The sequence below is a fragment of the Paroedura picta genome, chromosome 2 (genome assembly GCF_049243985.1).
Source record: "Paroedura picta isolate Pp20150507F chromosome 2, Ppicta_v3.0, whole genome shotgun sequence".
Classification (NCBI taxonomy): Eukaryota; Metazoa; Chordata; class Lepidosauria; order Squamata; family Gekkonidae; genus Paroedura; species Paroedura picta.
In genome coordinates this window covers 122,313,504-122,334,433 of record NC_135370.1, presented here as the reverse complement: position 1 = coordinate 122,334,433, position 20,930 = coordinate 122,313,504, and the positions used below count along the sequence as shown (strand labels likewise).

General features: G+C 45.5%; 1 protein-coding gene across 3 annotated transcripts in view; it reads right to left on the bottom strand.

Annotated features, from left to right (window-relative positions):
• Nucleotides 1–20,930, bottom strand: part of MAPK8IP1 (mitogen-activated protein kinase 8 interacting protein 1) — a 63,914-nt gene that overhangs the window by 11,833 nt on the left and 31,151 nt on the right. For 2 of the 3 annotated variants that reach the window (XM_077322293.1, XM_077322294.1), the window contains exons 3-5: nucleotides 11,284–11,517; nucleotides 2,743–2,824; nucleotides 1,089–1,961 (exon numbers count right to left, since the gene is read on the bottom strand). In XM_077322293.1, the coding sequence (XP_077178408.1) occupies nucleotides 1,089–1,961; nucleotides 2,743–2,824; nucleotides 11,284–11,517 (1,189 nt within the window). The remainder of the gene's footprint in view (nucleotides 1–1,088; nucleotides 1,962–2,742; nucleotides 2,825–11,283; nucleotides 11,518–20,930) is intronic. The other variant, XM_077322295.1, reaches the window with a different exon arrangement.

The window sequence follows — 20,930 nt, the reverse complement described above, 5'->3', positions numbered from 1 at the left end:
TTTCACTGGGTCATCTCATCACACCCTTTTATCAATGTGGAGAGGATACCCGGTGCCATATCAGCAACAGACATGGTGCAAAAGCATTTCATGCAGAGGGATCCAGACGCATGTGCATAGTATGTACCTTCTTAATACAATGATCCATTTCTAAACAAATATAGCCAAGGCAACAGTATATCAGTGTTTTAGCATGGCTGTTTCTTACAGGAAACTATGGTAGAAAAAGCCCATCTCCAAGGCCTAACATATTTTGGCCTTTGGAACAATCAATTGACTGAGCTAATAACTTTTTTATGGAATGGATCAAGGGGCAAGAGACAGACATTTATTTCTCATGGTTGTAGTAAACTCCTCTCACTGTCACCACTGACAAGCAGATTTCTAGGGATTTGTAGGGTTTCAAAAGCATGCAAAACCTGTTAGGCCAGAGGTCACAGGGGAACAAAGAAAATACATGAACTACCAAATCTGTATCCTATCACACTTAAAAGGCACCATCTGTCTTCAGCCCTATTGGTTCATTTGGTACAGGAAACACTGAGAAATCATCAGGTGGGAAATCCTAGTAAAGAAAAAGAAAAATTCTTCAAAGCTATCAGAACAACATCAGTGCAGAAGCTTCCATACTAATGACTTCATCAAAGAGTCTTTCAAGAGTGCTACACATCAGTTTTGGAGGCTATTATTTCAGCCTAGAGACAGCAAAAAAAGAAGAAATCCTTGCTCTTCGTAGGAAGTTAGCAGCCAACAAGATTTGAGTAAACTCAAGAAAGCACTAAGTCACAAGCAATACACTGTTATGACTGGTAATGATTTGTTTCCATTCTAAGCTAAGACAACAGCAGTGGGACCCTAAACCAAATTTTCTATTCTCTTGCACTATGCATTCAATTTTCTCTAAGGTCCGATGACACTTTTGGACACCAGGAGATTTTTTGTCATGGCACCATCTTGCTGGCACCAACCCACCACCTTGTCAAGCCCTGCACTACACCAACAGAAACCACCATCACCTTGCAATTTGAACGTCCCTCTCCTTCAGTTCCCGCCATTACTACACAGGACCCCTCTTGCCCCACACTCACTGGAGGAGCGTGACCGGCCACTCATAAAGACGTTGAGGAACTTCTTGGAGAAGTGGATGTCTGCCTCGGGGGTGGAATCCTCAGAGAGACAGACAGAGTCACGTTTCAGCGCATCCTCTTCATATTCCTCCCCAATGGCCGATTCATAGGGTGAGGAGACACAGTTGTCATAGACGGTGGCTGAATCACTCTCATCACTGTAACCCGAGTAGCACTGTTTCAGACTAACAAGTTCCAGCTGCACATCCTCGTCTACCACTAGGGTGTATTTCACAGAATCGTAGGAGAGGGCACTGGTGTCAGAGCTCACCGATGCCCTCTGGAGGCTGTGGCAAGATCGGTAGCCACCATTGCTGCTTGCATACACAGTCCTTGGTGCATTCATTTTTTCAGGGGAAGACAAGTAGTCCAGAACCTCATCCTCCTCACTGATTGAGGCATTGGGCTTTCCTGTCAGGTGGGGGTAGCTGGAAGTGTCTATATCAGAGCTGATAGACATGCGGTTGTCACTGGACTGTGACATAAATGGCTTCTCAGACTCCAGAGGGTCAGAATTCTTTTGTACTGGTGTTAGGTAAATCTCCTCAGTAGCCTCCAACCTCACATCTGTCTGGTAGCGGATGCGGTCCCGATAGGCTTCGGTCCCCCTTGTCACTACCACAACTGTAGGGTTCTGTGGTGGGGGGCGACTGGTAGCCTGCTGTTTCTCAGGGGGGTGGGAAGATGCAACACACGCAGGTGCAATCTGTGTGGCTGTCGTACGCCGGCACGGGCTCTCGGTTGATGTGCCCCGATCTTTGGTGGAAGTTGTGCTGTTTTGGTGATTGACTTCATCACTCAGGCAAACGTGGTCATGGGTAGGGGTCTGCTCACCTGTGGGTGGGCAAAAGAGAAAGTACATACTAGAGGCAAAGAAAAAAATTAATTAAATGATGAAGTCAACTCAAAGTTGCAGCAAAAACAAGTTCACCCCCCACCCCAGGGGCTGCAAGGGGCTGTCATGTATGTGAAGTGCTATGTACACTGAAATTGCTGTAAGAATGCTTAGTACAATTAATAACGTATGGTGCCAACCAACAGATATGTGGCTGTTCTACTCCTTCCTTAATATTCTGATCCTTATGGCCCACCACCCACGTTCCAAAGTTAGCAGAAAACATTAGAACTTGGGCCAACTTATGGAATAGGTGGCCCAAGAGGAGGTTAAAAGACAATGATGGTATGTCAGCCCAGATATTATTATGAATCCCACGGATGATGGATGTGGTCCCCCATCCCCACATGATCCTTAAAGCAGCTCTCTGAGGTACAGCGTCTTGTCTTGTCTGAGACCTCCTAGGGAGATTCACTGTTGACCTGATGCCCTGTCTAATCCCGTATGTACTGACTCGTGTGCTGGCTGAGGTGAGGTGAAGAAAAGAAGCCTCAGGCGAAGGGGGCAGACAAGAAAAGCCAATTCCCTGATGGCTTGTTTCCCACCAGCCAATTAATAAAATTTCAGCATCCATCGCAAGATGCAGACTAAAGTAAGCTGTAGAGTTGAGGTCCAAGTGCCAAAGAAACTACCAGCACGCCCAAAGATAAAAAATGAAAAGGGTGGCAGGAGAGAAGAATGATCAACAAGGAACCAGCCTCCGCAGAGAGATGAACTCACCAGTTTTCAGTGGGGACGATGACCGGGACACTCGCTCCTGCCAACTGTGCTTTTTCCCCAGAGAGTTATTGTTCAGAGTGTCCTGAGGAAAAGAACAAAGCGGGCTTGTAGCTGCCAGGGCAAACGGCGCATGGCACAAAGGGGTCCCATCCCTCCCCCTCGACTCCAGCCTCCAGCCTTGCTGTTTCACCTCCCCCTCCACACCCGCCAGCTATTGTCTGTGTGCATCAGGAAAGGGTGGCTATTCAGAGGGACCCAACAGCTAAGCCCATCTGTTGCTTTTGCTGCCACAGGCGCCAGTGCCACAACAGGGAAGGGCAGTTGGAAGTAATGGCTGAAGAGGAGGAGGGGAAAGGAAGCGCCCTGGATCTCAGCCATAGAATGATCATCACTCTCACTGGCAGGGGCACTTTCACGGGGATTTCCCTGACACAGGGAGAACGAATCACACAGTTGCTTAATATGCACTCTGCTCTCTCATTTAACTCCGTCTCTATTGTCCCTAACAGTAACCAAGGAGTTTGAAAGTCCTGGCAAGCTCATGTCACTGAAAGGCCTACTACACATGATGCTGTCACATCTAGCATTTTCCTTTCCCTTCCAAGTGGAAACGAGTCTGGGGAAAGACTAAATGAACACATTTTTTAAAAATGAAATGTCCCTGATTCCTGGAAAGATGAGCAACAGTGACTGCCACCATATGTTCCCCATAATATTCAGTTTTCTAGCTAGTTCCACATCCACCAAACCATCCAAAAATCCAGTCTGCAGTCCTCCAGTTGATCCATCAGAACATCATGGGAATCTTGTCTTACTGAAATCCAGATAAGCAACATCCACTGAGAAGTTTTATTTAATCCAAGAAAGCAATGACGGGCAAATGATCACAGCAGGTCATCATTCTTAAAGCCAGAATACAATGGCAGAATCAAGATACATATGGGCTTCAGCCCAAATCCCCCTTCACCCAGGCATTTTTGAGACAAAGGTCATTCCCACAGAAAAGCCCTTCCATCCCCCAAAGTGATAGTAACTCAGGATTTGACACCTGGCTGGGAACACTCTTCAAGGATGGTTATTACCCTTCAGGCACTACAAGAGATACCAAGCTATAAACAATGAACCCAGCAACTGTGGAACCTAAGAGACAGAGAGAGGGGAGGTGAAACAGCCACAGCATTGGAAAAGTACCGAGAGGCACATCAGAACACTAAGAAGAGGGAATCCCCATGATTGATGGCATGGGGCCAATGAGGTGGCATGGCAACTATAATGTGAATTCCTGAGAAGAAAGACATTTGCACCAAAGAGACAGGACACAGACTTCCCCCCCCCTGAATGAAAGAGCTGTGGACATGCTCTTATTTTCTGGAATGACTCTGTTTAGTCCTCCTGCTCTTTTGGTTCCTTGTTCCTGCTCTGTAGAACCTTCTCAAATTAGGCATTTCTCTTCTGTTATAGAAATTATTTTCTTCCAAGCATATTCTGCCCAGGGGTAACTGTCACTGGATCCTTTGCTTTGGCTTCCATTGCTTTTCACAACACTCACAAAATGAAAAGCAAACTTGCCAGAGATTTCCTAGTCTACATTCTCAGCATTTTTTCGCCCACTTCATTTGTTGATATATTTTGGTGTGCAGCAAAATCCTGGGACTGCCAGCCAGCATAAAGCGAAACATCAAGATGTATGGCCCCAAGGGTGTGCCAGTCCTCTCTCAGAGCAGGAAGGCTATTACTAGGTTACCCATGTAGTTTGCAAACCTGGTTCTGGGCTGGCACTAAGAAGCCAGTGCCCCCCCAAAACATCCTGTGTTCAAGCTCTGAGCCACTATAGCAGACTTTCTCAACAGGGGCTTCATGGAACCCTGGGGTTTTTCAAAAGCCCCAGAGGGGTTTCTCCAATTGGGTGGGAGTTAATTTATATACATACATACATATATACATACATACATACATACATACATATATATATATCTTCTCGGCCCAATGGAGTAGGCTGCTGGGTTGTTTCTGGTGTTGGGGGGTGGGGTGGGGATGGAGTGCTTTCTCCCTCTGGCCCCTCCTGCACTGTAGCTGCTGCACCTTCAGGTGAAGACAGATAGCTGTGCTGTGCCTTCCTTGGTGACCCCCCAGCCTCTTCAAGATGCTCTTGGGGGAGTTAGAGAAGCAAAGCAGCTGCCACCTTCCATGAAAGGTGAGGTGCTTGCCCTCACTGTGTGCCCACGCAACCCTTTTGTGAGCCTGCATTAAAAAAAAAAAAGAATCATGCAGGGGTGGGAAGTTGTTTGTGATGAGCCTGCCCAGCCAGTGCAATGTGCAGGGCCAAAACAGCTTGTTTTTGCCCAGGCAGCTCCATGAAACCTGGCTCAACTTTCATTTGCTGCAAGGGAGGAAAGGGAATCATGGGGGCAGCACACATGAGGGTAGATGGGAGAGCATAGCAACGGCTTTTGCCCTGAAAATGGGGGAAGATCCTTGCAATATACCTACCCCTGCTGCACTATTTCTACTTTTCCCTCTGGATCATGGTTGGCCATCCCCAGATAAGCTGGGGGATGCAGAGTCCTGGCTCCTAACCGCTCCTCCTGAGCCAGCCTGGCTGAGCCCTGCAAACTCAGCAGCCAGCTGAGCTCTGTGCGAGAGCTGCCTTTCTTGCCAGCATGCCTGGAACTTGGTGAAGGGGCAGACAGGCAGGCAAGTGCCAAGGCCAGGGAGGCCACTCCAGGGAGAACAACCCAGCATTGGGGGTGGGGAGGCGACGGAGCGGCGGAGGCCTGCCCTGTTCCTGAACCAGTGGAGTAGCCTGCTGGGCCATTTCTTGCATTGTGGTGTGTGTGTGTGTGTGTGGGGGGGGGTGTTACAGAGTGTAATATCACATCTGGTAGGAGTGTCTGGGAGATGTCACTTCTGGTGACGTGTGACTTTCAGGGGCATGACATGGAGGTTTTGCTGACATCACTTCCGTTTTTTTTTTCCAAAGCCTGAAGAGTGTTTCGGCGGTTTCTGAACAGTACAAAGGCTGAGAAAGACTGCATGATAGGGACAGCAGCTACTTCAGTCAGTGTACATAGATAGGCTAGCAGAACAGGCATTTTTCTCCCTTCCTACTCCTCCCCCAACCCCAAACTTATGGCCACAATAGAGGATTATGAGATCATGCACCTAGTGGCAGGAATCAACAGTGCTCTTTCCTGGCATAATGAAGCAAGGACACTGACAGTATTCTGCATGATTTCTCAGAGACAGTAGACTTGGGAAACAGACAGGGAGAAGGGTGGAAAGTGATTCAGTGGACTCCCCTGTCCTTGAAGATTTTTTAAAAAAATAAATCTTTATATTATACTGGTGGAGGAATTTCTTTCATAGATGACCCCTGTTGACATTGCATGCTCGATCTGTCTGCCTGTGCAGGAGGCATAAAGGGGGGAATCATGGTCTCCACCACTCCTGAATCCCTGACTCCTACAGCTTCCTCTGTTGTCCCTGGGATTATGCAACACCTTCCAAGGACAGCAGAGAGAGGGTACAACCTTTACATGAAAGACAGGGTGTGGCTAGAGGCTACCAAACAATAACCCTGGCAAAATTGCCCCATATTCTGACAACTTTGTTTTTCACCTTCTGTGTTTTTCACCCCAACCCTCCAGGAAAATTGTTCACACAGAATGCTGAAGGAAGAGGAGGACACAAGCTGGCTTCTGAGTTCTGCTACAGCCATAAAGTTTAAGGTAATGAGACCAGCCTGAGGGTGGCAGCCTGGCATCCACTGTACTGTTTGCTCTTTCAAAGAATCTGGAAGCTTGTATGCATGCCTCTGTCTGTCTTAAAAGGGTCTGCCTCACTCAGTTCTATCCCTCTGCACTGCAACAACGTGACAAACTGATGCCCTATCAGATGATCCCTATTGCACCAGGATATTTTGACACTGTGCCATACAGGCAATTTCCTCAAGGTAAACTCAATGCCTCTCACAAGAAAATAGATTTGGTTTTGAGATACAGTTACCAGTGGCACTTAACACTAAATACACAGTCTATAAAACTCTAAATAGAGAACACTGGAGGTGAAAGTTTTGCACATGTATTTGGAAACAATGCAGATGTTTTTAACAACAAAAATTAGAGATCTATCCCACTGCATTATCTTATTAGATCTTACCATTTTATCATGGACTGAGGAAAAGAGAGAAACAGAATTCATGCATTTGCATTGTGTTTAAATTGCCTTTATTCCTCTCTTGTATTGTTTATAGGCTTGGCCACTGATAATGTAGGGGGAAAGGAATTTGGAACATGAGTGAACATTCTGAATATTCATTCAGTCTGTAGTTGAGGCAAACAGGGAGGAAATGTACTCAAAGGAGCAGGAAGTCTCCAAGGAGCCAATCAGGACAAAGGAGGAGATTATTTGGAAAACATCTGGAAGATCCTAAACTGACTCTGCTAAGTACACATCTCCTATGATGCCTCCTGCAGGATATTCTTCCTATGGTTCTGAATCATGCACACTTCAGATATTGCATATTCTAGCATCTTATTATTCGACTGGCAGTGGAATAGTAAGTCCAAGTTGGCTTATTGTGGACAAGCAGCAAGGATTAACGACTCTCTTTGGAATCCTGCATATAATGGACTATTGGGAAAATGGTAAGTTCTGTCTGTGGTTTGTTATTATATATTAATCACCGAGGTTGCCCATGTCAAGGGAAGATTATCATACATGCATGAAATTGGCAAGGCAACTACGTGCCCCAAAGTATTTTGCCTGTATATGTTGTCTGTCCATTTTAATGATGGAGGATGTTTGAACATGGACCAGGTCCCTGTCCAAAAACATCATTTGCAGGCAAACTGTGTGGATATTTAACCTGAAAAACTGAACTAAACATGCACAAGTGCACCCACGGGAATCACTCCTGGATGAAAATTTCAAAAACAGAAAATGTTACACGGGGACTGGCTCTACCATTTGAACCAGGCTGCTCTTTAGACTTCCTTATCTAACAAGATGCCTCGAGGCAACCCACATGCAGACAAAACAGTTCCAATAGTGTGAGATTTTTCCTTACAATATCTTAAAAGTCTAGAATTCTGCTGCTTTAAGCTTGTTCTGAAAGGGTTACTTAAAAAGACTGCAGCTGACATGACTAGCGCCCCCCCCCCCCCCAATCTGTACAGCACCACCTACAGCTGGCCTCACAGACCAGCAAGAAAGGCTTGGAAGGAAGTTTCCTGACACAGCTGACTGGCACGGAAACTCCTCCCTGAATATGACAAGCTTTGGAAGCAAAGTTCTTAGTATCCAGACATTGTGACCATTGTAACAACCAAATGAAAAGGGGGTGGGGAAGGGTGAACCCAATTTACTCATACTCTACTTTCCATCTTCAAGAAGAGGTGCAGCAAACCAAGGCCCAGAGTTTAGCAGGGCCTGCCAGGCAGAGGAAGAGACTTGTGATATAATTTATCACCTTTATTCTCATGGGAATGACTCATTTCAACCCATTCTGTCCAACACATGGTGGTGGGGGGAGGAACCAAAACCCAATGAATTAGACCGAGGTCAGTTTTCTCTCTCTCTCTCTCTGCATGTATTTCTTACAGCTGTACCTCATAAAACAACCTCCCATAACAACTGATCATCTTATGCCCAGCAGTCTCCTTCCACCCCTCAGCATATGCTCCAACCACATTTCAAGTCTGCATCTGTCACTGTCCGCAACAGCTAGTGAGAGGGAAGATGGACAAAGCAAGCCAACATTTTCACCTACACTCTGGGTATCATAACGTGTCAAGGAACCATAGAGAAAAGATGATGGTGACATTTAAAACCTGTCCAACAAAGGCCAAAAAAGAACCTATAAAACAGACTCCTTATATTGGTGCCAAGTTTTTTGTATTACATTGGGAATTTTGCCCTTAAAGAAGTTGGAAAAGACTTGATTGTAGGATTTTAAAAAATCATGTTATGATAAAAACATGAGTATTTAGGTAACAAACACTGAGTGTGCTGACTACACTAGAAATATTTCTGTGAAGGTCTCAGTTCCCACGGAGCAAGATCCCAAAGATATCAGGGTCTGCTCAATTCCTGCCCTAGCCATTGGGTTGCCAACAGGTCTGGGTAGAAATAACACATTACTTCAAAATAGGTCTAATGGGATGTTATTTACTGGTGTGGTGGAGTATTATTTCTCTCCATGCTATGAGAAGCTTCACCTGCCTCTCCTAAAGTGACGATGCTGTAGTTGGAGTCCTGATTCTACGATGAACACAGTGGGATGCCTAAGTTCTGGGACAAGTAAAAGGACTGGTCCAGGTTGGGAGACTATTTCAGTAGCTGGGGATTTCCAACTATATTCTCCTGTGTATCACCAGAGGCACAACAGCCATTAGAGGGCTCTTATCGTCAATCCCTCCCCCCCCCCCACACACACACACATGCACATCAAGCTGTGTGGCTCTTTGGCAAAAAAGCCCTTCATTGTCAATTGCATAATGATACATGTTCCCACCCCTCCCACCCCCTCAGCCTCCACCATCTGCCACACAGAGCAACACCTGCCTTTCAATACACTTGCCTTGGCTAACATCACTGTGAAAAATCTACTTATTCAGTAAGTGGAGTCAGACAGCAGATTAAAAATAGCCTCTCATGTATGAGGAACCTTCATCAGTTTGTAGACTAAACAACAGAGGGGACCACAGACAGCTGGCCTGTGATCAGTTACTTCAAGGACCACTGAAATCCATTCTCCTCCCACAGATGAAGGAGGAACATCACACACATACAAACTAAAAGCATCCACTAGTTTCACATCTCTCTCCAGCTGACTTAAGGTGGATGGTCCATTCACACATTTTTGTCACTTCTACAAATGCTTTAGAGCCTCTTGTGGCGCAGGGTGGTAAGGCAGCAGAAATGTTGTCTGAAGCTGTCTGCCCATGAGGCTGGGAGTTCAATCCCAGCAGCCGGCTCAAGGTTGACTCAGCCTTCCATCCTTCCGAGGTTGGTAAAATGAGTACCCAGCTTGCTGCTGGGGGGTAAACGGTAATGACTGGGGAAGGCACTGGCAAACCACCCCGTATTGAGTCTGCCATGAAAACGCTAGAGGGCGTCACCCCAAGGGTCAGACATGACTCGGTGCTTGCACAGGGGATACCTTTACCTTTACCTTTACAAATGCTTTGTTCCCCCCCCTAATGTAATCTCTTTAGATGCTTCTGCTAGTTCTTTCTTTCAGATAGAGATGTTCTTAACATATTTACTTCAAGAAAAGAAATTATGCACACTTCCTTTCCTCTGATTGGGGTCTCTGATTGGGGTCTCACTAAAGCCCCTCCTCTAGTTTAGGGTATTCCTGACAATGAATGGTCCACTAGCTATAAACCACTGTGGTGTGATCAGAACCAGTCCCACAATCTACTAGATCAGGCTCAATATCGCTGCAAAGATAGCTCTTGGGAACATTCTTTGAAAGCTTTGTTCTCTGGGTGTGCACAGTCCAACAAGCCATCCAGCAGAAAAGCCCCATGGCCTGAATACACAGGCGGTGTACTTTCTATAAGCTTGACAAGGAGGTCATAGTGTACATGATGAGCATTTCTTGAGAAGGATAAAAATTATCAATGCCAACTAGAAAACTTGTAAGAGGGCAGACAAGGGCTGGAGTTCTCCAGTTGTTTGGTATTTTCCAGCCATAAGCAGCAAGAACACCTCCAGCTCTCCCAAGCACACACATATGGCTGAACAGGCAGCCTCTGCTGATCAGTTGAGCAGGGTCATCCTGAACAACAGTCCTTTAATAGGAGATGAGTTAGTCCAAGCAGCACCACAGGCAGCACCTTATCCAGGGTGGCCCCTGCAAGTGTAATTTCTCACATTCTCAGCTCTTTCTCCACAAACTGTGCCTGTCTTTAGGCAGGGCTCTGCACTGGACTCCAGACTGACAGGCTAAAGCAGAGTTCCGACAGTTTTCATTCCAGAACACTTTTTGAGTGGCAGGAATGTATATGCAAAGTGCACTCCCTACACTTCTTGGCAACCCCAGTCGCCTTCATGCCTCTTGGATCATGGATCAGAGCTTTCAGGTAAAGAGTGAGCCTTCCAGGAATGCTTGGGCCCTAGCACCTCTCATTTAAAAACATCAGACACTAAGAACACCCACCACACCAAACCCCAAAGGCTTCACTTGCTACAAAACCCTTCATTTTGCAGGAACTGAGCATGTGCAACTTAGCAAGAAGAGCAGCTTCCAGACCTCCCCCTCAGCACAGGGTCATTGACAACCAATCCCAGTAATGGGAAGATGTCATCAGCCACAAGGGATGCAGTTTATGGGAATTAAGACCTGGTGGTTGGAAATCCAACTTGAAAATCAGTGGGAGATTTTATTTGTTTTGAAAAAGCACTGGGGGGGTGGGGAGAGGCTAAAACAAATCAACTCTCCCTTCCTTATGGAAGCATAGAACAGCCATTTGTCATAGCAACAGGAGGGCCCCAATTCACTGACCTGCAGCCTCCCCTTTCCCTGAGGCTCACCTGTGTCCGAGGCACCTGTGGGAAGAGATTGAGCGTGGTGGGCCGCTTGGGTCGATAGGTATCCATGGTTACGGATGGGGGCTCTTTCTTGATGGGCTCCAGGGCCGTCCCTTCTTCAGTGGGGGTCTCCACAGTAGCATCAATCAGGTCTAGCTGTAGCATCTCTGCCTGGAGCCGGCTCGCCTCTCCGCCACCCACTCCCAGGACGCTACTGGCCTGCAGATTCACATGGCTCTGCCAGGATGGGGGGAGGGGGGAGAGAGAGAGTGATCATGAGACTAGCTCAGAATGGGAGAGGCAGAGAGACAGAGAGGCGGGGGGGGGGAGTGGGAGGTCAGGCAGTCATGTCAGGCCTGATCAGCCTCCGTCCAGTGACTCAGAGTGTCATAGAGAGAGAAAAAGAAACCCCCAAGCAGTGAAAAGCACCGGAGCTGGTTGCTCAGCTTCAGAAAGAGAGAAAGAGAAAAGGTGGCAGGATAAAATAATAAAGGAGTCAAATCAAACCTATCCAAGAAGCAGAATTTTCAATTTCCCAGCTTGCCCAAGACGTTTGTAAAATAAATACCACTACCGGGGGTAGCCGCTGCATCATGGCATATCCACGCCCCACCCCTACTCTTTGTCATAGGATTTCTGCATCTCCAATGAAAAGAAACAAACCTTGTTTTCAGGAGCTAAACCTTGAGCTCCAACTGTACTACTTTAGATTGTAGGTGGATGCTCACAGGATTTAATACTGTGCATACCTGCACACAAACTCTCTCTCTCCCTCCCTCCCCCCACCTCCCCCACAAACACAGATACACACACAGAGGGTGAGAGAACCTATCATGCTAGTTTTCAAGGTTGTAGGAAGAGTCTTGAGAGTGTCCATTAACTCTAAACTGAAAAGCTACAGCCAGACTCCGGTTTCCCACCCATGCAAAGGTATGAAGAAAAAGGCCTAATCAAGATGCAGAGAATGAAGGCAGACAGTGATCCTGTGTCATATCTTTTTATACACCTACTGGAAATGTTGGGGGGGGCGGGGGGGGGGGAGAAGCAATTACACCCAGCCAATTTCCTGCAGTGCATGTGGCCTTTTGAAGGTGGGGGAGGAGGAACATTGACCTTACCCTACTCTGTGCCGGCGGGTTCCGTTTCCGAAGGCCATGAGGGGCCATCTGTCCAGGAATCTTAACAAGCCATCTCAGCTCATAGTCATCGCCAAATTTTGCAGTACAAGTAATTCTTTTACATTATGTGAAGAACTGCTTCCTTTTTTCAGGGTATGGAAAATATTCCATAATACCTCCAAATACTGGTACAGACAAGCCTAGAGGGAGGACTAGGGTGCCCAGAAAAAAATACTGCAAACATTGGTCTTTAGTCTTCCAGGGGTAATCTTGTGTTCAAGAAACATAATTGTGGTCTCCATGGGTGGGCAGGTAGTTGTGAGTTCCTGCATTGTGCAGAGGGTTGGACTAGATGACCCCCCAACTCTATGATTCTGTCATTCAAAAAGCCTTTCCCATTCAGCTATTTACTTCTCCTGTGCTGAGAGGAGCTCAATGATCATGGGAGGGAACATACAAGACTTAGGCTCATTCCTCAGGGAGATTTCCATGCACTCATGCGTAAAATGATAGCTAGGCTGGAGGAAAGATAGTCAAGTGGACTCTCTGTCTGGTTTCAGAACAAACCTGTTGAATTCATTCAACTTGGAAATGGAAACTTGTACTACATGCATTAAATTATTTGTTTTCCATACATTTCAGGCTATTAATAGAAACAACACTTTGAAACTTGCATTTGCCCATAATGTCGAGAGCACCTGTGATTGAAGCATAAAAGAAACGTGGTGGGAAGAGCATGCTGGACTATGGTTGCCTACTACACACTGAGAAATTCCTGAAGATCTGGGGGTAGAGACTGGGGAGGGGAAAGAGCCCATTGGGGCTGTAATGCCATAAAGGCTGCACTCTGAAGCACTCTGAAGCAGTGTTATCTCCATGGGAGCTGATCTCTGGTCTGAAGATCAGCTGTAATTCTGGGGGAATTCCAAGCCACATCTGGAAGTTGGTAACCCTGTGCTGGATGCTAACCCACCTACAACTCCACTCCAAGCCACCACCCAAACCATCAGGGATGCCAGCTCTGTGTTGATGAGGTTTGGGGGGTGGAACATGAAACATGAGGTTTCTGTGAAACATGAGGTTTGGGAGGTGAAGCCTGAGGAGGGCAGGATTTGAAGGGAGGAGGGACTTCAGCAGGGTAAAATACCATGGCGTCCATCTTCCAAAGCAACCACTTTCTCCAAGTGAACTGATCTCTGTCACCTAAAAATCAATTGTAATTCCAGGAGATCTCCAGCTGGCAGTTTGCAACCCTAGAATTTATATTTTTCTACCCTCCATCCATATGACTTTTTATGTTGTAAGTTACTGTTCTGTCTCCTGTTTCATTCATGGAACAGTCACAGGTCTACTACCATCAAGTATATTTTGGGTCCGTTTGTCAGCAGCCTTTCTTTTCCATCTGTGACACTACTCTTATTTATTTATTTGGATTTTTATACCGCCCATTCCTTACAGCTCTGGGCAGTTTACTCTGAAAATAGTGACAGTTTCATCTGCTTATTGCATTCCAGGGCATTCCTGAACTGAACAGCAAAAAGAGCCACTTAGAACATGATATGAAACTTGTGTGTTGTCACATCTTACTAGTCAATATGCATGTATTTCATGTTATATGTGTGTGTATCCTCAGCAGGCATGGCCAATAACAGTTGTCAGCAGGTGCATGTGAAATAAAAACAAAACCGTGCATGGGGTTATTACAGGGATATACCCTAAAGTTGCATATTAGAAGCCCTAACCCCTGGGGTTTCTTGATGGCACTGGAAGGGTTTCCTGAATGGGTGGGAGTTAATTAATTTTTATATATATTTTTAAATGTGTTAAACATTTATCAGGTGATATGATCATATATAGTCATGTCAACCTACCCCCCCCCCCTTCCTCAAATGGCCAACAATGGTCTTGGAGGGGGTGGGCTTCACAACCATGTTCTGCACCATCACACACTTCTGGGGTTTCTTGAAGCCTAAATAATGTTTCAGGGGTTTCTCAATGTTAAAAAAGTTGAGAAAGAGACCATGCAGGAGGTTTTGTTACAACTTTAGCAACCTAGCAGTGGTGCAAACTTGGCCTATGCATAAGAATAGCAAGGTCTAGAAATACCTACAATGAACTTGAACCTTGCTGCCACCTATGGGATATTGCTTAGTACTGCACTAATATGCTAAGGAAGAAATGCTGAGACAATTATATCATAGCAAGTTTTCTCTCGATCAATTAAAATCAATAGGGAAAAATCAATACTCTGACAAAACCAAATCCCATGAGTGTCTCTTCTTGAGGATCATCTTGAAAAGGGTATTATGTGCTGAACTGCACTTTGGCACAGGAAATGCTTGTCTTGATCTTTTTCAGTGGCAAATGAGAATAATTTTAGATTTTAGGGAGCCAGTGTGATAGTGGTTAGAGCACAGTGGTTAGAGCACTGGACTAGTATCTGGGAGATGTGGGTTTGAATTCCCACTCTGCTGTGGAAGCCAGGTGACCTTGCATCCCAGCCCAGTTATTACTTTTAAAGCCCTTCATGGCTTTGGAATCTCAGTCATGCTTATCAAACTACATTCCCCAATACAGTCCGTTGAACCGGCTATATTTCTCCAGCGGTTTTCTCCTTAGGACTGTCCCAGCAGCAACTGCTAGGCCATAGGTGGTCTCTATGACAAGCCAAGTCCTCTGGGTTCAACAGTGAGGAGCTAGCCTCAGTTACTACACTGAAGAAAGTGCACAAGATTCACCTGTCCCCTTATGCTGCCAGTGTGGTGTCATGTTAATGAGCGGCCGACTGAACACTCCTCCCAAATATTTGGCCAGATGCCTGGGAGCTGTGACTGAATGGCTGCAACAAAGCTGCCTGAAGCTCAGTCCCCTGAAGACGGAGGTCCTGTGGCTGTGCAGGGAGGGGCCAGAAGAGGAAGCACACCTCTCTTGTCTTGACAGTGTCTAATTGACAGCTACACAGACCAACAGGAACTTGGGTGTGACTCTTGACACCTCCTTCTATGGGGGCACTAAGAGAGTTTGGCAGGCGTTCTTCCACCTGCGCCAAGCAAAGGTACTCGCACCCTACCTGGCCCCAGAAACCTAGCCACAGTGATCTAGGTGATGATCACTTCCAGGCTAGATTACTGTAAGTCACTCTATGCAGGCCTAACCATTTGTCTTGATATAGAAATTACAGTTGGTAAAAAATGCAGCTACTCAGGTCCTTACAAAGACCCCATGGAGAGCCCACATTTGACCTGTTCTCCACAGCTGCATTGGTTGGCAGCTGTGTTCTGGATCAGGTTCAAGGTGCTGGTTCTCACCTTCCTTGCACAGCTCAGGCCCCCTTGTATCTGAGGGACTGCCTCTCCAAATATGCCCCCTGAAGAGCACTACGCTCTGCTAATGCCAACTTGTTGGTGACCTGGCTCCAATGAAGTAAGATTGGCCTTGATCAGAGCCAGGGCCTTTGTGACCTGGTAGAATGAGCTGCCAGGAGATCTTCAGGCCCTGTCATAGCTACCAAAGTTCAGAAGAGCCAGCAAAATAGTGCTCTTCCACCAGGCCTATGGTTGAGGCCAATGTAAGCACATAGAAGCACAGAGATAGGCTTCCTTCCTCTCCTCTCCCCCTCTTCACCACCATAGTCCAACAACTGAAGCCCAGACATAAAGTATGAAGCTCGAATCAGAACAACTTGGTCTATCAATGGAGCATTTTAATAACATTTTTATTAAATTAATTCTTAAACTGTTTTAAATTGTTTATTGTATTCCAACCCCATTGCTTTTTTATTGTTGTGAACCACCCCGAGACTGTCTCAGAGAGGAGTGGTCTACAAGGCAAACAAACAAATATATACTGGAAAATAGTGGTGGCTATTAATCTGGAGAACCAGGTTTGATTCCCCACTCATCCACATGCAGCTTTGGGCCAGCCACAGTTGGCTTAGAGATGTTCATGCAGAGCAGTTCTGTTAGAGCTCTCTCAGTCCCACCTAGCTCACAGGGCATCTGTTGTGGGAAGAGGAAGGGAAAGATGTTTGTAAGCTGCTTTAGGGACTCCTTCGGGTAGTGAAAAGCAGGCTATAAACAAAAAACTCTTCTCTTCTTCTATGTTTTAATGTTTCCGTATGTATATTTTAGCTTGGGTTTTGTTTTAATTATGAGTTTTTACTTTATTTTAATGGCATTAAAGTCATATTATTATCTTGTATGTTTTGAATCACTTTATCACCTTGGTGGTTCTTATGAGGCCAGTAATTCAAGGCAAAAAAATTGTTAACTAAATACATAAATAATAAAATGAGCTGGACTAGTCCAAGAATGAGATCAAGAGTGGTAAGGGTGGGGGAGAACTGGCAGCAGATTTGAAGAACTTTATGAGCTGAGCATGTTGAGATGCAATCTATGTAAGGAAAAGGACCACCTCACTGAGAGACAATTTGATTGAAACTCTCAGATGAGATTTGCATAGAACTGTGCCTAGAAATCCCTTGCCATGCAGTGGGAATCCCTGAAGATACCAAATTCTATTTAGGCCTGGAATTAACAAACTTTTGTGTTTTCATAATTGTCTGTAGCTTTTCTATTATTTCCTACTGGCAATAGTACAAAGTAGGGCTAATTGTCTGACCCGGGTCAATGAAATCAACTGATTTTCTAATCCTACCCCTGTGTGGATTGAAGAGGACCCGTTCACTGAGAGAAAATACTGGGGAACCCAGGAAAAGGCTGCCTGTTTATGAACAAGAGCGGAACATTTTGTGTCAAGGGCAAAACTGCCTTTTGATTTTTAATGGAGTCCTCCTGATTGCTGGTTCCAGGGAGAGGGATTTGCTTACTTAATATATAAATAGCTAAATGTGCCACATATAGGCATGTGCAATCAGATACTACTGGGCCAATAAAATATCTGATATTTTGGGTATCAGATCACCAATATCCCGTACGGCAGAAGCCGGTCCCTTAAACTTTAAAAAGTTGCTATTTCAAGGGCTGGCAGACTTGGCCTCTGAAGTCCAGGTATTTTACCCCTCCAAAATAACAGTCTTTTAAAGTTGAATGGAAAAGAATACATTTCCTGTCATTCCTTGCAGGCATTTCAAAAATTATGTTTTAATTTCCTTTTGTAATTGTGGAAAGGGCATGATTATTTTCACTCAGTTTTGGGAGTATAGCTACACCACCCCCAATATTAATTAAAATTGATTTTTTTTGCAAGATGACTTTCTGCTATTTAATTAATTTACTCCCAACATTTAATTAAAATGATAATCATGCCCTTCCTTTTTGACACAGAATTGAAAACATTTTAAAAGTAAACACCCATTGAAGTCTGGTATCATTTTCTACATTGTCCATTCTCACGAGGATGTTCAGTTTTTGTTTACTCAAGAGGACTTGCAGCTTTGAAGTGAGCATGTTGCAGAAGATCTCTGTTTCTGAGAATGGAATGGTGTTCCCAGTTCAGCCACCTTGATCACTCTAAATAAGTTACCTGGCAGGGCTGAGATCTAAGTTCATAATTTCTAGGTATGTTTACAGGTGTGTAAGCACACACAAAAAGTTACAGAATTTGAACTGCCAAGCAGAAAAAGCAAAGCACTTTTAGAAAAACTTGGGTGAAACTTGGGGTGCAGCTGGGGGACAGGAGGAGAAGCTGGGAAATTATTGTCTGGGGAATTAGTGACTGTTTGGGGAGAGTCTACTTCCTTTCCCCAAATTCGGCTTGTATAGTGGGAAATGAAACAAATCACACTGAACGTCTCCTGGGCTTTCTTACGCACAGGAAAACAAGTCTTGTAGCACTAAATCACTATTTAGCTATAAAGCTCATTGGGTAAATCTGGACTTGTGGTGAGAATAAACAGGAGGACAGAAGAACCTTGTGCAGTGCCCTGGGTGTTTTGCAAGAAGAGTAGGATTAAACAAGAAACAAATGGATAAATAGACCATCAAATCATAACTGGGCCATTTTTTTCAGAGCTCTGTACTTTTATCAGGAATTTTAGATAAAGGGAAGAGGGAATTTTCCTTCTTCCCCTTTCTGCAGATCCTTTGCTTAAATAGTAGCAGACATATATCCCCTTGTTTATGAGATCAAAATACTTTCCCTCTTCTACAACTCTGCAAAAAGACTCCAAATTGGGTTCTATTGTTAGTCTGCAACAAGAAGCATGGAGTGTGGAGGGGGTGGGGGAGAAAGAGTCACAAAGCAATTAAACATGGAGCATGGCAGCTGTTGAGAAATTCATTCCATTTTGGGGTTACAAAACCCCAACATTCATTTTAAGAGGCTTCTCAGGCAGCACAAGGACAGAAAACAGAAGAGAAGTACATTGCGGTCATCCATCCCCCTCCTATTGATGCAAACGCTCTAGGTAGCCGAGAACAACCATAGGATCATCTCACAGCCTGAAAATAATGTGACACCTTGAACGGACAGAGACCTGGAGTTGCCAGTGCCAGATAGCATCTCTTCAGGAAAAATACAGGAAGAGAAGGAAAGACCCACAAGGTAATATATTCCTTGGACACAAGGGGAATACAGTCCATTCAGCAGGGTCTACTTTGCAAGGTTATTTTCCAATGATAATAGCTGATAGCCACCATTGCCATTCGGAGCTAACAAATACCCAACAAATATGCTCTCTAGTGCTTTCGGAATGCTGTTAACTCCTAAGCTTAAAGACCCTGCCTCAGGATAAGTTCAGCTAGGGCACATACAAAGCTGAGGGAGAAAGAACTGCATGCTCATCCCATTTCTTTGTATCCCTAGAATAATCAGCTGCTGTCTGGGGTATGCGTGGACATTAACAAAAATAAATCCTTTCCTGTTTTAAATACTGGCATGTTTTCTGGACCATATACACCGCCATATGAGCACGCTCTCTCTAAAACAAGCACCAAGGGAAGGGAGGCAGTTTGTGGTTGGATCACTATCTTCCTGGGAGTGTGCCAGTGCAGTAAGCTGTCTCCATGGTAACCAGGAGTTGGGTAGAAGAAGATGCAGGCACTCGGCATGGCCTTTATAAAAGCATCGTGAATAGAGTGCTGGTCCTCTGAGTGGGTAATGTGAAAAGCAGGACAATTCCTCCAGGCAGACTCAATGGAGTGGCATGCCACTGGGAAGAGTCTTAGGATGACCGCTGCATGTCTAGATGCCTCAGAAGGCCCAAAATGGAGTGGGGCTCATGGATCTGCAGAGTTGTTCCTGAACATAGGAAGAGAATGAATAAGAAGGTGCAAGTGTACATCTCTCTCAAGGGCTTGACAGGAAGCCTCTTCTGCTTGTAGAATCATTGGCTGGTACGAGGCCAGATTTGGTGGAAGGAAGACGCGACTCAGCATTGGCTTAAAAATGGCCACAGCTTTTAATCAAACAACCTCCCACGGAGGGTTGGCGCTACACCAGGTGAATGAGCCTTACCTAGGCAGTCCGCTGACTGCCCCACCCACACAACCCGATAAGAAGTCCATCAATGTTCCCCGCCGGGAGACAGAGGCAGGGAAGCAATGGCCAACGTCCTCCCGGGGCGCTTAAACCCCCGCCCGAGGCTCGCGTGCCTGCCGCCGTCGCGCCCCGCGCCCGAGCCCCGCACAAGGAATGCCGAGCCGGCGCTTCCCCACTCGCCCTCCCCCAGCCAACCAGCGGCACCGGTAAGTCCCTGCCGCTTCATTCTCTCTGAATGTTCAAATCCCTTAGCCAAATGTTCAAGGAAGAAGCACTTCCAGTCAAAGCCTTCGGATCTCTTTGCCCAGGGTTCACTGTACAATGAAGCTATGTTGAGAGAATGCTTTAACATAAGGAATTACTTTGATTTCTCTGTTACCCAGTCCACCCTGTAATTGAAACACTGCCGTGCTAAGCAGAGTTAAAACCTTTTAAGTCCACTGAAGTTAATGCTTAGGATGGCACTGTTAGTCTCTCTGTAGGTCTGTACAATTTATGACCTACAAAATCAGATGGGATTCATCAAACATATATTGTCCGTGCTTAATAACCCATCTGTTTTTGCAGTTCTAAGCATGCAGCAGAGACTTATTGACACTTTAATGGCCCACAAATATTGCTGGTAGGCTATGTCAGCCTTGGTGGACCGCACATTCTGCAGGCCTAATATACAATCAATCCCTTGTTTAACACTGTGGCGGAATGGGCCTGCTTTGGTCTGCAAGCCCTATTCCACCCTCCTCACTCCACGAGGTTCCCAACTGCTGAAGAGGCTTCTTTCTAGGGCAATCACTGTCACCACTGACCTTTATATGGAATTGCATTTCTTCACAAACATTTAGGCAATTGTTCAAATATATTGGAGAATATCAGCTTAAATTGCTTCCAGTATCAGTGGTCCAATTACTGGGCCCTATCAACATCTTTTAATTTATGAGAGAGGGAAGTTAAAGGAACTACATTTTCAGTAATTGTTTCTGAGTACTAAAATAATCTCTGCTCCAAAGTCACAGTTCTCCTTTGATTACTGCATGGCTGTTACTTTCCAAGCAAATAAAACAGGTGGCCTTTATTATTTGTTTATTGGATTTA